Source organism: Dufourea novaeangliae, unplaced genomic scaffold (assembly GCF_001272555.1).
Source record: "Dufourea novaeangliae isolate 0120121106 unplaced genomic scaffold, ASM127255v1 scaffold115, whole genome shotgun sequence".
Lineage (NCBI taxonomy): Eukaryota > Metazoa > Arthropoda > Insecta > Hymenoptera > Halictidae > Dufourea > Dufourea novaeangliae.
The window spans coordinates 962,621-980,051 of record NW_015373998.1 but is presented as its reverse complement, the minus strand read 5'-3'; the positions used below and the strand labels follow the sequence as shown (position 1 = coordinate 980,051).

General features: G+C 35.0%; 1 protein-coding gene across 1 annotated transcript in view; it reads right to left on the bottom strand.

Annotated features, from left to right (window-relative positions):
* Positions 1–16,727, bottom strand: part of LOC107188097 (FERM domain-containing protein 5) — a 30,427-nt gene extending 13,700 nt beyond the window's left edge. The window contains exons 1-6 of the mRNA XM_015576344.1: positions 16,388–16,727; positions 6,883–6,987; positions 6,533–6,575; positions 5,518–5,694; positions 4,442–4,653; positions 3,133–3,285 (exon numbers count right to left, since the gene is read on the bottom strand). Coding sequence (XP_015431830.1) covers positions 3,133–3,285; positions 4,442–4,653; positions 5,518–5,694; positions 6,533–6,575; positions 6,883–6,987; positions 16,388–16,483 — 786 coding nt within the window. The 5' untranslated portion in view covers positions 16,484–16,727. The remainder of the gene's footprint in view (positions 1–3,132; positions 3,286–4,441; positions 4,654–5,517; positions 5,695–6,532; positions 6,576–6,882; positions 6,988–16,387) is intronic.
* Between the last annotated feature and the right edge of the window lie 704 nt (positions 16,728–17,431).

Sequence of the window (17,431 nt, the reverse complement as noted above, 5' to 3'; positions counted from 1 at the left end):
TAGAAGAAGTTGTACAAGCAACAACAAATATTATAGATACAATTACAACAGAAAAGTGTAAAGAAGATTGAAGATTGTATAATTAATAACTTTTCATTTGTATGTGATATTTTAATACGTATATTCTTGGACTTTCTATTTCATAATTAATCGAAAAATTAGTTAAGAAGGGTAAATAATTAGTACATGGTAGATAGAAATATTTCTGTAATTTTCAAACAGAACAGCCCGGACTACAAATACATTTCATACAAGTATTTCTGTCCAGTATACAATATATTGGAAGATAAGAATAAAAATTTTCGATAAAGATTCTTCATTCTTTTATCAAAATGAATAAACAATTGATATTATATTTAATATTAGTTTCCTTGAATTAAAGATAACCCTATCGCTCGACTGGATTCATATAAATTATGAAAAACTTGTAATGAATATATAAACAGAGTTTTCGTCTTTCTATTTGAAAAAAAAACTAGTTTGTAAATATTAGCATTTATGAGTATGTAGTTATATTTTAGACGAGTGGAAGACTTGTCGAGTTTGTAATCCTGTAAGCTTGCGTTCAGTCACTGGGTCACGGTTGATACCTCGGATTGAGGAAACAGTTGAACTAATAACCGTGCTTACTGAGCTGCAAATTATTACGCGAAATTAAATTTTTCTACGGTATTTAATAAAAATGAGAATTAAGCAGAGATTTATTTTTTTCTATCGAAGATTATAATTGATTAATAGTAAAATGAAGATTCTACTAGTAAATAATTATGTTGTTTTTATTGTACACATCTTTAAATTTTACGATGCCGTAATGCAACATCGAAAACGTGTATAAAAGAAGTATAATTGATCGATCACGTTTATGATCAAATGTCCAGTACACTAAAAAAACGTATAATTATCGAAATTTGGGTATTCCTTCATCCAAAAAAAATTTTCGTGTTTTATTTAGTTTCGGAGATACTGATGTATTTAGCTCTACAGCCTTTGTATACACATTTAGAATAGTTCATTGGCACATCCAATTATTTTCTTTAAAAAATTTAGTTTTGCAACATCTAATTCTTAAATATGATAAGACATTGTTGATGATACAATGATTATGTAATATACCGGGAAAATGAAAATTATTAAATTAATTATTTCAAATGAAATTCCGACTATTTTCATTTAAACAAATAAAACAACTATGCAAAAAATTGTGTAATGATATTATTTCGTATTATGCATATCACATAATCTTAAAAATAATACTTCTCATTTTCGCTTTAACTACTTGAATTATATCAGATTTATATGTCCTTGTTGTATAAATCAATATTATTAAATAAATTTACGAACACGTATGAGGTTTTACATAAAATCAAAATATTTCCAACGCCTCGACACAACTTTCCTGAACGTATTTTCGACTGGCGGGAATAAATAAAGGATAGTCCAAAGACAACACAGTATAGTTGGCTGGTTGATAGTCGAAGACCTACAAACGCGATCGTTTCCCACTAACTCCCCTTAGCTTCTTCTAGAAACCGCATGTACCCCCGGTAAATCTATACAAAGAGTTGCTCCTTAGTGGAACGTATTAAAACCGATACACCTTTTTCAGCTTTATTCATTTTCTTACTGTTTGTATAACATAAACTATGACATTATCAGATTACTTATTTAAAAAAATAACAACCTTTAAATGCCTCTGAATTTGTCATATTCTTGATATGCTAAGCAACATAATTTTTGTCAAATACCCTATGGAAAAAATAGAAGAAAACAGAAATTATTATTCTGAAGCTTTTATTTATGGCATAATTATTTCAGATTTTCAAACAACAGTGATCTCTCCTATCCATTTGAGATTTGATGGATAACAATACTGTCATTGATTTATCTCTTCGATCATTTAAATGCTGTGTCGACATTCGCATAGGGACTATAGCTAAACGATATGTTCGCAGTCGAAAGGTGAATTATGATCTTCCTCTTCCACCGTTCGTAGATAATAGATCAAATATGCACCACAGGGGTCGACGCTGATTAAAACGTCAGTCGTTGGTTTTGAACCTTTTTCACTTGTCACACGAGAACCTGTTTGCATTTCTAACAAATCGAGAAGAAGTGTAAACTACCTTCATTAGTCTCGGAAGAAGAACTTTGTACACAACACTTTCCCTTTTTACTGTGATCGTAAATCTGTGAGAGTCATCAAAGACTCCAAACTACGTTGAACCAGCCGATATCAACGAATTATCATTAAGAAAACAACTATTATTATAACAATAATTTTTTATATACCCGATTGACTACTTTTGGCGACAACATTGTTCGACTCTTAGTCGTTTGGCAATTCAGTCTGGAGTTTTCTGAATTGTTATCCTCTCATAGAAAACGCAATCATCCGGACCAAAGATTTAGCTCTCTCGCGCAGATTACTGTACTAAGAACGCCAGACAGAGGAAAGACAGAATTAATTCAATTTCCCGCCCTCTCCCAATTTCTAGGTCGAACGAGTCGACTAAGATCTCTGGGTTCCTGATTTGGATTCTTGAGGACAGTGATTACTACCTTACGTCGACCTAGAGAAGCTTGATTGTATCGTCAAATTGAACAAGTTGGACGAGCATACCCTGGAACGGTAAGTGGTTTAGAAAGACTTTGAAATCAATACCCTGTCGGTAGAGGACCTGCAAATCTTGGTCTAAAGACCCGTACTCAATTTACGGTTCTTACAGAGAAATAATTATGCCATAAATAAAAGACATTTAGTTGACGAAAATTCTTCGTATTATTGCTTCTCTTAATACTATGCCCTATTAATGACATATGAGTCCTTAAAATCTAAAGTTTCATTTAACTGAAAATTCTGTCTATCCCACATATTTCGTCTGTGGTTGAAGAAGACAATTTGAATTGTATAAAACTGTTAATTGGTTATGATATAAATAACGAGAATCAGGAATCATAATACTACACAATTCATTGTTATGTGACCTTTGGCAGAGTTACTTTTGAAAAGTTATTCTTGCATACATTAATTTCTATTTTTAAGTTTGTGACTAAAGTGCTAAACAACTAATTATGATTCATTGCAAACAAATTATTTGAAGGTAAATGTATAAAATTAAGGGAAATTTTTACCTCACTTATTGTTAAATGCACGATAAACATTTTTCCTTCGTAGTTGATCTTCTGAACCTCCGGCCAGCGGAAATGATGTGTTTTTCGAGATCCTTGAAACGTTAGAATGCCACAGTGATTAATACCAAGATAGAGCTGTACACCTTTCTGGTCCTGTTAAAACAAACGAAGCAATAGTTCAGTAAGATTAAAACTACATTATAATCAATGAACCACAAAATTATCTGAACACATTACACATTACATTATATACAAGAAACATTGTTACATTTATTCATTAAATTGTTTTGAAGTTGAAACAACCTTCGTATATTTTCACAATATTTCTTACTTAATGTCAAGAGATTAAATTGATAAGTGCAGTTTGGAAATTCTCAAAAAACGTATCCGTAATGTGAAATACCGTCTTAAATCGCGTATAACAACAGGAAAAGTAGCTATATTCATTTCTATTTGAACAATAGGTTTACGTACATTACTTGTATACCTATTTCTACGGTCTAAACAAAAATACGAGTTTTCTTGGAAAAATCAATTTATTTAATTTAGAAACAACTTAGTTAAATAATATTAACTTCCGTATACATTGATTTATATAATTTTATATAGTTACATAATATAATATTACACTTATACCATAGGATCCGCTTCAGAATACATTGCCTCGATACGACCCGCTTCAGATTACAGTGCCCCGGCGCGTGCCAGATATATTGTGATCGAAGCAGTAAATATATCTCCGTCGCATTACGATTTTTATTTACCATCGAACTTTTTGATTACTTTTATATTTATTACTGGAGTAATAATTTCATGAATGAAGACAATTTATTAGGATTAATTATGGAATTCGCCGATCCGTCAATGTGACGGATATCCGTAGAAATAGGTATACTACATACAAATTTTCAAAATAAGAGATCTGATGAGGAAATGGATTTGGATATACACTTTAGCTATGGAAAAAGTTGTTTCAAATCATTCCAGGATCCACTCATTTCCGAGAGTGGAAGCTATTTTGGGACACCCTATATATATTCGCGTGATTCCACTAATAAAAGTAAAAAATTACTAGGAAGTAATAGTAATGGTTTCTGTCATTTTGCTCGTAAAATCCGAAACCTGGCATATTGATAGGTCCCGTAAATCTAGTGTTTATTTCTCTATAAAAATCTCTATAAATAACTACTCAAGAATACTAGAAGGCTACACATTCACTTAATTTCTCTCTATCCACTTGCACATGCGCGCTAACAAGCTCAAGTTCGCTTGGTAGAATGGTACATTAAAATTACATTTTTAATCTCACCTTAACGGGATGCGGGTCAACGGCATACGTGTCAAACTGAGAAGCTAACCTAAGGAAGTGAGTTTCGGCTTGTTCCGGCGTAAATCCCTTTAACTGTGTTTGATGCAGATCCATGGCTTTCTCTTCGATAGCCTCCGTCTGTTTGAGCAGCAATTTGTGCGCGGAAATATAATTCCCTTCGTGAATTTCTGGATCGTAATCGCCCAATTCACCTGGAATTAATGATAGCACAGCATCAATTAACTGGTTCATCGAACCAAAATTACATTATATGCATTTCTGGAGACTTTGTGTGCTTCTAAATCATTATAATGTGAATTTGCATAAACATTCATAGTCAAATAATAATATATCCGCCTGACTTTCAAGGGCAGAAGAAAGTATAATTGAGAGAGGATGAATATTGTAAGGAAGATTTCTCTCTCAAAGTCATATTTTCTGAGATTTTAGGGTGATCTAAATTTTTTTTAGATGAAGTGATATACTTTTATTGCCACAGCATTCTTAGCTGATAAAAAGACAAATTCGTGCACGCATAAAGTGTCGACCTTTAGATAATCTTCTGACTTTTGACCAGTAGAATGTTTTCGATTAGAATATCTTCTTGCATACAGCAATTGAGCCTGAATTACATTTTGTATATGGGGGGCTTGCCCCCCTGGACAGAAAAAAGTGGCTTTTGCCCCAGCCTACAAGAAAAAAATTGGATTTTGCCCCCCTCCTCCCTACTCAGAGTTACAAAATTTTTTAGTACTATTTAATATTACAGTATAATTTGAAACATGACCAACAGCCTCTATTGACAAAACGCATACATTTTCAACGATTATGATTTTAAAAACAAAATACAGTGTGTCTGGCGACGTACTGTCTTTTTCACTGTGGCAGTCGATGTGTTAATATTCTTGCCCCCCCGTCCCTGACTGATAACTTGGCTACGCCCAAAAAGCGCCTAAAAGATACGTGATATTTTCTTGGATACCCTGACGTTTGTGTGAATAAGCAGCGACACAAAAGAGAGTTTGTGAAAACCTGTATAAAATAGCAATTTTTATTCGAACAAAGACTCAGCTTACTTTGCACAATGCACGCCGCCAGCAGCGCTGCTTCACCTGGACTGCAATACAGTCGCCCATGAAGAAGGTCCCTTTTGAGCTGCTGGTAAATCTGATACCTAGATATTTCTTCTTTTAGCCTTAGAGGATCCGGTGGATAGAATTTTACACGAAAACTAAACAGAATCGGGTCCATGTCTGGAAAAATACAATCACAGCGAAAAAAGTAACATTACTGAATACTTTTACTTCATTATCAATATAATTAACAATATGCTAGATTATACTGAATGACTTTTTTTAAGATGTGTAAGGTTTAGCTGCAAACGTAAACTGAGTGAAGCACACATTCGTGTTTCTAAACAGTATACTCGATTGTAAATACATACTACGCATTTAGTTCGACTCGATTGTTTTTATAAATAATTTTTATCGTCTTTTTTCTTCATCTACTGAATGGAGTGTTACAATTTTTGGATTACATGGTATAAAATTTTGTCCTCTTACGACCGGGTGACACAACAACTGTTGCCGAAATCAACATTTACTATGTTTACTAAAATCAATGAGAATAGTACAACGTGTCGCTAAGGTCTAAAAGTTTTATGTGACATCGACCCAGAATGAGTGACTATAGGAAGAAAGAAACTGCAATCGAAGCCTTGGTCACAGCTGTTCATTGCTACATGCAATAAAATTTACGTTTATTCTCTTCTTATCCATTATGTGTATATCGTGCACTTCAAAAATGTTCGCTAATTCGGAAGCAACAACGTTCTTGAGTGATTGACAGAAAACTTTAGTAAAAGCTGACAGTTGTACAAAAATTCAAAGAACTCGCGAAGCTCCGCGTGTTCTAACAGTTTTAATAGTTCCACAAGTTTTAATTGTTCTGTACGTTCCAAATGTTCAAATTCATTTAAAAAAAATAAATCTTAATACAACTAGGCTTACTTATTTTCCCTCCAACGATATTTAGAGGGATAAGCCCAGTGGGTGTATAAAAATCTTAACTAACACAGAAATTTAAACTAACCTTTCACTTGTTTAATCGCCGTTTTTGCCAGGTCTAACCAATGCTGAAACAGAACAATTGTTCGAATTCTGTTATTCTTTGAATACGGAAACATTGAAAGTGTTATTAATTTTTACGAAATAATCCAAGAGGACTACGGATTTTAAGAATTTTTACCAGATGCATCTGAACAAAACGCTGAAAATGTTTCTCTTTATTTTTAACGTAAAAAAACCCTCAATTGATCACGCGATTTTTTATTTCAGTTTTTATGAACATTTCGTATTGTTGGTTCAATTACTAATAATGCTTTGTCATCTTCATTTATAGATTGAACTCGAAATAATAACGCTACCGTTATACAAACTTACTCTCTGTCTGCAATGATCCACGTATCGAAGTCCGAAATAATCCGTTTCCATGATATTGAGTTGCTTGCATACATATTCGAGGATGTATCTTCCTTTGTGCTGAGGCTGCAACAAAGATATAACTATAGTGTATTCTCCTAAGAAGCTCATAATTTTAAGGGGGTCGTTGATCAACTCGGCAGATGAAAACATGAAAAGTAGTTGCCCACTCTCTGGGACCATCTACTAAACTGATCTATAAGGAAAGTTAACAAGATCACTAACAAGGAAACTTCGGTATCTACTCCGAAAATTCAAATTCTTTTTAAATTCCGCAAGTTTGGAAGGGGACTTCAATAGAAGCATCGGGTAATTTTTCGTTTCAGCTGATAATCGGTTCTTCACTGTGAAACCATCCCTTACATGTTAATGCGTGCTTTCCTATTTTCCTGTATATCTTGAAAACTATAATAGACGTCAAAAAGCTGTTACAATAAAAATGTAATGACTATTTATGCTGTATAAACCTGTGCATTAAAGTTGTTAAAAATTTTCTTATTAGCACACATTAACATTTAAGGGGTGTTTTCACCCCGAAGAACCGAATATCAGCAGAAAGAAAAAATTGCCTGATGCTTCTATCGATGTCCCTTATAAATCTGCTAAAATTTTCAAAAATCGGAATTTTCGGGGTACCGAAATTCCCTTGTAAGAATGATCGAGATGAAACGCTAAAATGTTGATTACCCTTTCAGCGTTGCCGCAACAATTGCAAACCGACAAATACGGTTGTAGATGATCCCGATACAAACATTTATACAAAGTCTCCAAAATACACTTTACGTTATTTTAAAGGATAACAGGGGAGCTTTCAGTAAAGTACAATATATCCAACATCATGTCCAATTTGCTTCCATCTCGCACCAACCACGCAAGTAACACTAAAAATAGGTCACTGGTCTAAGCTTTTCAGCTGCACGAAAAAGTGGTATGTGCCATGTACCACTCTAGGATTTTCATAGACACTGCATCTGCGACTGTAGGGAATGGATGCAGTTATTTACCATTCGGTCACGGTTTTCCGTCGAATAGTGGTACACTTGGTGGAAAAGACACAGCGAACTCGTAAAATTACTGGCCGGAGGAGCGGCACCATTCGTGAAGCAAGACCTAACCAGGCCACCCGCTGGGCCCAGCTAGTACTCATTGTCAAACTCATAAACGGCAGTCTGGTTTAACGTTCAGCACAATAAACAGAGAAGAATATATTTCCCAATTCGATTAACTGGTACAAAATTAGAGTTAAGATGTTTCCTACGGTTATTATGGAGCTTCTAACCCTATCTACGATCTCAAATTTCCGTTAAGAGGGTTGTTCCGAGGTGTGAAAAAGGTACTTGGGCTCGCTGAAACAAATTTTACGAACTCGCTATATGTATTATTCAGGGACTATATCTACGAGCCTGAACGAACTTCGAGGCCTACCTGTCTCAAATTTCTGTAAAGAGGATCGTTACAAGGTCTCAGAATGGTCCTCGCGGTTATCGTTGCTAGGTGCTGTATGTTACGACCTCGCTATATCGTAACCGTTACTATACCCGAAAACTTTACGAATTTACTCTATGTCTTGTCGACAAACTATAGATAATCAACTGATAACAAATTCCCTGCAGTGCAGTGCGAAACATCTGAATAATACAAGAACACTTTAGCTTCTTGGTTGCAAGAAGAAGTGGACTCGACGTACAGAAGAAGTGGTTTCTAATTTATGAAACTTACAAAAGTGTACGTGGAATCTTCGTGCAGCAAAGTGGTTTCACTTGATGAATTCGACGTTAGACTGATGTATGGAAGATCTGACTTACCAGATGCACATTTTTTTTATGCACTCCTGCGGTTGCACGAAGAACCAACCTAGTTAGGCTCCGCGTTTCCATTGGCAATCTAACGTAAGTCATTGTGTTTTATAAATAAAAATTGTAGTTGCAGAGGGGCTTGGTCACTACGACCATTTTTATGAATCTAGGAGAAAGAGATGGTTCAAATGGAACGTTCAAAGGTTTTGAAATTTTGCACGAACCGGCGTCCATGAATCAGCTTTCAAGACTTTCGAGCATAAGCACAGAACCAGTGATAGCTTCGACGGTAGTAAGTGAGCTGTTGTACGGTACACGTGCATAAAACGTGTACACAAAGTGGAACGTAGTTTTAGTTAATAAAAATGATACATCTTAGGGAATTGCAGTTGTAAGGGGGCAATAAAAGCCAGTGTACGACGCAAGGAAAATATCGATTGGGCGTTGGACACCCCTAAGAATGATATAAAAAGAACATTCTTGGCGAAAGCAGACAGCTTTCAACGTGAAAAGAGACCTGAATGCCAAGTACTATACCCTGAATAATATTATAACATCGGGCCGAAGACAATAGCTTTTTAATAGTACATGACAACATGTTTAACGGAATCGAAGGGTGACCCGAAAACAATGTATCCTTATCGCCTCTATTCCATATAGCATACAGTTTTGTTTCACTAAAAATTGAACTTAGTAATGGACAATTACAGACCAACTGACAAATGGATAATCATTCGACAAATAATTAATCATTGTAGCTGATTAAGTAACTATCGCTTTGCAAACGATCATGCGTTCCTCTTGACCCCCATGAGTCAATCACAGCACTTCTAAGAACGCTTATCGAGTGAAGTGTGTCAACAAATGTGACACTTGTTGATCGCCGGAAGTGCATGGCTGTGCATCACGGAAGTAATACAATTGATAAATACAACGCTATTGGAATAACTAGATTGAAAATTTTACGGATTTACAAAGTTTATGAAAAAAGCATCTTTCACCCGAATCGTACGACACGTCTGTATCGAATGGCCCGGTTAGATTTTGCGAAGCTTCGAATGAATGAATGCGGGTCAATGTTCGATCGAATACATTGGATAAGGCCATACGTCCCAATTAGTGTTATTAACTTGAACTGGGTACTCTGGGTATCTAGGTACTCGAGTACACGGTCCTATCCCTAAACACGGGGTATCACTCGAGTAAACTAGGTGAAGTTGAACACGGCTATTACCGCAGACGCATGGAATTATAATAAACCTCTGTTCACGTGTTTATATGAATTGTTGAAATACACATATTTTCTATTCAATATTTTACGAATATTGGTGTCTATTACCAGAACACGGTGGTTTATTAATGTTTGCAGATATAATTTTTGCGGTTATTTTTTAATACAAAAATACATTGGTCTATTTCTTTTCATATGAATTCTTTCATTCGGATTATTTTCAACACTATGAACGACCGATGACGCCACACTGGCGTCAAGCGAGTGCCAACTGTTGGTCGATGACGCGACACTGGCGCCAACTTTTTCGGACGCCACATTCGTATCATTCTAATGTTAGCTTTTTGCTATTGCGTGTTGCTATTTCAAAATTAGTCTTGGGTGTTATTTTGAACATTAACAATTTAAGAGAATACGTATCTTTGAACGTTTAGAAGGGTCATTCATATTTACACGTAGTTTGTGCGTAAATTTTGTCAAGTTCCAGTACATTTAGAGAAACCGTTGGAATCTACCACTTGACAAAATGATTAAATAGGTGTATTTAAATAATATAATAATAAGTTTAAACACTTGTATACCTTTATACATGAATATTTACTTATATATGACTTGTACCTTGTTATCATTCAAAATTATCGATTTTTTTACATACATAGCAAAAACCATATTTTGTTAAATCTTGAGAAAAACATCCGGCTGCTGGTGAAAGTTTCACGTGAACTAGTCAGTCATCATGGTGTTAATTGTACATTATATGAAACACTTATAAAACAATCATCATTAAAATCAATCATTAAAAATCGATCGAAAAATTTTAATAGAGAAAGTTTAGTTAACCTATATGTATTATATGGTATATCTTCGTGAAGGTATACAATGTAAAGTGAGAAATCTGAAATTGTGTGTTAGTGATTGATAAATTGACACGCGTGTTGCGAACGTTTCAAGTTCCGGTCATTACGCGAACCGTGACTTTTATCTTGCATATACTCCTACAGTTTGTCGCTTGCAAACAAAATCACAGACAAGAAATTCTTATCTACACCCACCGTATTTAAGGAGTTAATCAATGCAACTGTGAATATTTATCAGCATTAAGTTCCTGATTACGCGGCACAATTTTATAATGAAGCCCGAATAATAAAGTGAACGAAATTATTCCTCAATGAATGAAATGTTAATAGAATCCCCTAAGTCCTTAGAAAGAAATACCGAATCAATTTTAATATAAAAACTGAAAACTCGTCTGATTATTCTTATATTACGGTTTAACGATTATGTATAATTTTATAGACAATATAAAAACACCGTTGAACTGGATATTTTGGAGGAGAGCTAAAATAAAAAAAGAATCGAGTAAAACTGTGTTATTATACGTGAAATTTCACATTGCATTTTTATCGAGGGAAAAATATCATTTTATTTCTTATTAATATCGACTTTCTAACCTTGTTCAACATGATTGACCGCTTCCTGTTTGCGATGTAATTACTACTAAGCAATATAATTGCGGTGTTGTTCAGAGGAGTCATAGAAGTCACGGACAAACTATGTGTATACTTCTTCTAATCACTAGTAATATGTAAAGCGGATAGTGAATTGCCAATATTAACTCAAGTTTTTTGTAGGAAAATTCTAGACTTGCGTTTCTATGGAATATTACAAATGATTATAGTTTCAACAGTTACATTGCCACGGCACCAAAATTTAAGTATTATTTACTAAATTGAAAATGATTTCATTAAATATGTTCACTTGGACCACCGCAAAAATTATTATACAGGGTGTTTCTAATAAATAGATCGGGTTATAATTCTAAACGAAGATACATACAAATTTGCAGGGGTAAATTAAGTATGATCCAAGAAATCTGCGTATCCTATAACACGATGTTCGTAGATTAAAAATTATTTTTCGATAGACAGTGTTCCTGGTTCGACTGTCTTAGATAATTAATTGTGTTAGATACAAATTGCTTTAGCTCAGCTTTAATACTGAATCACAAACTGTAATTTTAGTTAGAAAATTAGTATACAAATTTCACCTATTTACTGTTCTAAATTTAGTTTTTTTAGAGTCTCTAAAATAAGAAACCTTAAATTTCGAGGTTCAGAATTTTATACATCGACTGCAGTTGAAATGATCATTTGAACAGGTGCAATGTTTTCTTCACTTATCATCGGTGAGATCAGTTTTGTATTACCACAAGGATCAGATTTATTTCTGTAAAAGGCACAACTAGAATGGCTTATTCGTGGCAGCCTGCCAATTATAACCACTCGCGTACCTGCACAATCGACCACAATCCCATGAGAAACATCGAAACACCTGACATCATACTTAAATGTCTTTGGACACTGATCATTTCGGGATAGCGGAGGAAGATCGAGTCAAGTTTCATGTAATCATAAACGATTTGCAAAACCACAATGTTAGGTAAGTTGTGGCTTCAACGTTTACCGAAAAATTACCAATCCAAAATAATATTATTTCACGAAGCGGTTCTTAACTGTGGAATGTATTCCCAAGAAAAACTTGATTCGGAAAGAACAATATTCGACGAGGACACAGGAATATGTAAGGTTGGTAGAAGAAGGATTTAATAGCAGTAATAAACAGCTCAATCAAGATACTAAAAAAGAAAAATTCGAATAGGAAAGAATAAAGAGTAATGAAAATAATTTATACATAAATACACTGAGAAATGACACATATTTAACAATACTTGAAGACAGAGGTGGCAAAAGTGCACAACTGGTTCCTTGTGATATTGTGAAATATAATATTAGTAAATTACTACAAATATAGATAAATATATGTTGAAGGATCCATCGCGCAAACACAAATCAAATCCAAACCACACCGCTTTTTTTTAATGTATCAAATCATAATCAAGGCAAATATTTTTCAGGCGCTCTAAGTCGAACAATGTACATGTGTATACAATCATATACATTCCATACATTGTACTACCACAGTATCGATGTAAGTTACCAGCTTATTTACAACCATGTATCAGTCTGATATACCACGTGTTAAATCAGAAAATATACTAGTTCATTATGTAGAAAAGATGGCAAAGAATATGGTACCAAGGAACATTATATCACGGAGTGAATTTCATTTTGATTTGAAAAAATTGCTAACTAACAGCACAAGAAACATGTTGTTCAACTGGTTAAAGTAATTTTTGTCAAATTCGATATTTCATCAAAATAATAAATTACATGCGAATGCTATGGATTTATTAGCGATATCTGACCAAAGTACAAATTATTTGAATCCACTTTATCGAAATAAAGTAGGTAAGAAATTCTTAGTACCGCCGAATAAAACGTACCAGGCACGTCAGTATGCAAATAAAGTATCATTTCCAAAGAGAAATACTTCCGTAGGCTCCGTTTTCTTCCACTTCGTATTTTTATATCGATGTTTTGTTAGATCAAAGAAGACGAATTCAGCAATGTCTCATAGCGGGACCTTGAAATAACTCAGCGCCAGGGAAATGCATATCAAGTTATGCATTTTACGCAATGTCCGCCACGAACACTTACAGTATCGTTCAAAAGTTTACAGTACTCGTCGTTCTTCAAAACTTTTCCACACAGACGTGTTTATCCTATCAAAAATACTACATACCAAACAGGAATCCTTTGCGTGTCATTTGAAATTGAAATAATAATTACATAGAGAATATCTTTTGAAAAAGCGATTTTTAAAGACTATAGGGCGCTCTGAACTTATGAACAACCGTGTACTTCCACAAGAGCTTCCCCAGATTTTTCCTTCGCAGTAACATAAACTGGTTCTCAATCTACGTTTTCGATACATTTCCATAATTTGCACAATATGAATCGGAGTTACGCTACTGTAGTCAGTAAATTCTGAATTTTATGTATTTATAGTATATCCGATTGTCTAAACCTCAGTATAGCAAAAAGCTTAATGCAGATTAATGATGTTGCCTATATTTTATTCAAATTTCTCTATTATTCCAGTTTATGTAGGTAGGTCCATACAAATCTATGTATATTTACACGAACATCTGCGATGTCGTCATCAGTGCCTTAGCTTCGTAAGTAGGGTCAAAAATAGGAATTATCTATTATCAGGGCTCATAACATAAACAACCCTTGTCAATTTTTGTTTTTTTCTTCCACGAAAGTACCCAAATATCATGGTATTTTTAAGAATATGAAGAATCGTTCGATTTTCTTCTCAGAATAAATCAGGACATAAGTCGTTTTTGGTAGTACAGGTTCCACCATGTTGCAAGTCTCGCTTTTGACAACTAGAATATGTTATCACAAAAATCGAAACAATCGACAAGGGTCGTTGTTGTTACCAGCCCCACGATTAATTAGCGCAAAGGACAAACGATGTCGAAAGAATCTTTAACAATCTCCCATCGATTACTTACAGATGCTGAAGTATCAATCGACCTTAGCACAAATCACATTTATTACGAGAACTAGTGGCTAGAATGAACGAACAAAATGAGCACTCAGTTAGAAATAGAAAATTATACAGTAATCAATGACCTTGTTCGATTTGTGTATTGAATGATCGAACTCTGGATGGATAGGTGACTGTGTCGAGTAACACGGTACTTGAATTGCACAGAGTCTCGAATGGCACGATCACTCGATAAAAGAAATGCACATACGTAATGTATGCATATACACAGTCACAAGGTAAACCTATCTCTATATAGTATACACAGGCACACATGAATAGCACGGAACGTAATCTCCAAAATTAGACGAATTCTAGCTGTTGAATAACACGGAACCAATTATTCGTGTGATTCTAGGGGTTACCTGTACATACAAAGGCAGACTCTAACTGGCAGTTTTATGAAAAAAAAAATTAAACTGAGACCTCTTACGGAAACGAATGGTTTTACCAGGAAAGGAAAAGAAAAACAAATACTGTATGGAATGGCTATTTTTTTTTTCGTTAAGAAACTCCAAATTTTGAACGTTTCCAACGTTGTCATCGGCGACCACATTTTGAAGAAGAAACTCTCAAACGAAATAAGGAAATAGAGAACGGCGAACAAAACAATCCTGGCTAAATTCTCTACAATAATCCGGACCTTACTGTAATTAAGGAATAAGTGGTATTATTTGTAGTTGTTTACTTTTATCAATAAATTTTATACAAAATGAGGGAGTCCCCGCAGTCGGGAAATAGGTGGAGAGAATTTTATTCGATTAAGAAATAACGTTTACGAATATTTACACATCGTTAGACATGTGTTCCGTTAAAAAATTATTTAACAATAAGCAAGCTCCGAGTTGTTCACATTGCAATCATGTGTTTGATATAAATAGTAAATAACAGATGGCACTTTTTTTTAATAGTATTCATTACTCCAATATTTTCATCTAAATTTTCCCTGTGTCTATCGTGAATGTAAAACGAACAGAACTAAAATCAAATAAGTTGCCGTATTTTACAAGGCAAATTTCTGTAATTATAAAAAAATATGAATCAAATGATACATAATAGTAAACAAATTCGAATCCAATCGGAAAGTGTATTCAATAATGGAAATGTCAATCGCAATTCGAAATGTAATGAGAAGACTGACATAGAAGGTGCAGTTATGAAATTGAAACTTTCATAACGTCCAAATATACAGTGAGAAACAAAAATATTCACAAATGTTAAATGAATTTTTATGAGTTTAAAAATTCATACTCTACTTTTTAGATCATAAATTTAATGCTCTGCTCAAAAATTAAACCATTCAATTCTACAAAATTTAGTATTTTTATTTTCAACAATTATTCCTTCATTTTAGTATTACTATTTTCATTACTGATATAAGATTCTCATTTTCATATAGAAAAATCCCAATATAACGGGGTCAATAACATACTTTCACCCCTTTTACTCCAAAATCTTACCGTACAAATACATTCGTCCCACCCAGTATATGGTAACATTGGCTCATACACAGTCCTATGGTGGTGATTCTGATCTCAACGTTCAATGTCGTCCTCGATCGATAACCATGTTTTCAAGGAAATTAATGCTGAAACTGTATGTCAGTGCACACCAAGAATTCCTAGAAAGCAATAAAACCGACTGCATCACAAATTTTAAGTCATTCGTACGAATTTCGAACAGTTTCGATACTGGCAGGTCCGGGCTGTCACACTATCGGAACCCGACATTGCTCCTCCATCGACCCAATGTTGCCGAGCCGATTCAGTCGTATGAAACCGTACACACGGAAGTACATACATACGTGAAAAAAATGTATTCGAAATGACGTGTTTTCAAATTCACAAAACTGAATAGTCGGGTTGAATCGCTGGGCGATCGTTACCGGTCGCAGTAGGAAAAAGGGGTAGAATGAAGCGCGTGTACGAGCGTCATCGATAGGCCTGTCGCGTGCTTAGTGGGACTGACGTATGTGTCTCACCTGAAAGTCACAGTGGATAATTTCGGCGTCGTCTAGGAGTCGGATAGTGGCGCGATGCACCACCGTTACGTCGCTTTTGCTGCCAAACTTCAACATTTCTGCCCTCAAGTCGCCACCCGAATTATCCCTCCGGCCCTCATCGTCCCCTGCTCCACAGCACCACACACTGCCCGCTGATTACACTCGGTTCACGGTGTCGTCGCTATCCCAGTGAACGGACCCGGGATCGTCGTGGACGCGTGACTCTCTTGCGAATTTACCGACGGGCTGACACAACGCACAACAGCACGGTAAAATGAGCGACGAGACATCACCGTAAAGAGACTCTGAACTCTGTCAACCGGTCCCATCCACTGGCTCGTTCGTACGACGCTGCCGGGTTTCCGACATAACGCATCGAACGCGGCGTTGCCGTTCAGGGAGATCGAAACAAAGGGACAGGATTGGTCCATGGGTCGCGTTAAAGCGGGAAATTCGAATGGTCTGGATTCACCTTACGGAATTCTTCTCATTTGTCAATTCGAGAAGAAAGTTTGTTTTTATTTGCACTTTTTTTTTTAGCATCTACAGTTTTGGAAAAATTATTTTAACGTATTAGAACATTACTCAGTGAATGTACCGTTGATAAATCGACTTTTACGATTACTCGATCGACTCCATTATACAATGGAGAAGAATGTAAAACATTAAATAAACCGAAATCTGAACAAAAGTGGAATTGTGCAGCTTTAAAGAACTAGATTCAGTACATAATTGCTATATGTACGGTTCTTAAATTGTAGAGGTCGTTAAAATCATTCCCTTCTTAATGAGTCGGTACTACAAGGGATAAACACAGGATAAACACATCAGATACTACTGTATCTGATTCACGCACGCCCGGTAAGTAGTCGCTCGATGATTGATCATCTCGGGACAGTAGAGGGCCGAATTTCATCGAAGAATAGTTGGCGCGGAATATTAGTCTTTCTTAACAATTTGTATCTTAAAAAATTGTTTTCAATTTGCTCCCTGGGAATCTAACATAGCTCTCATCGCAACTAT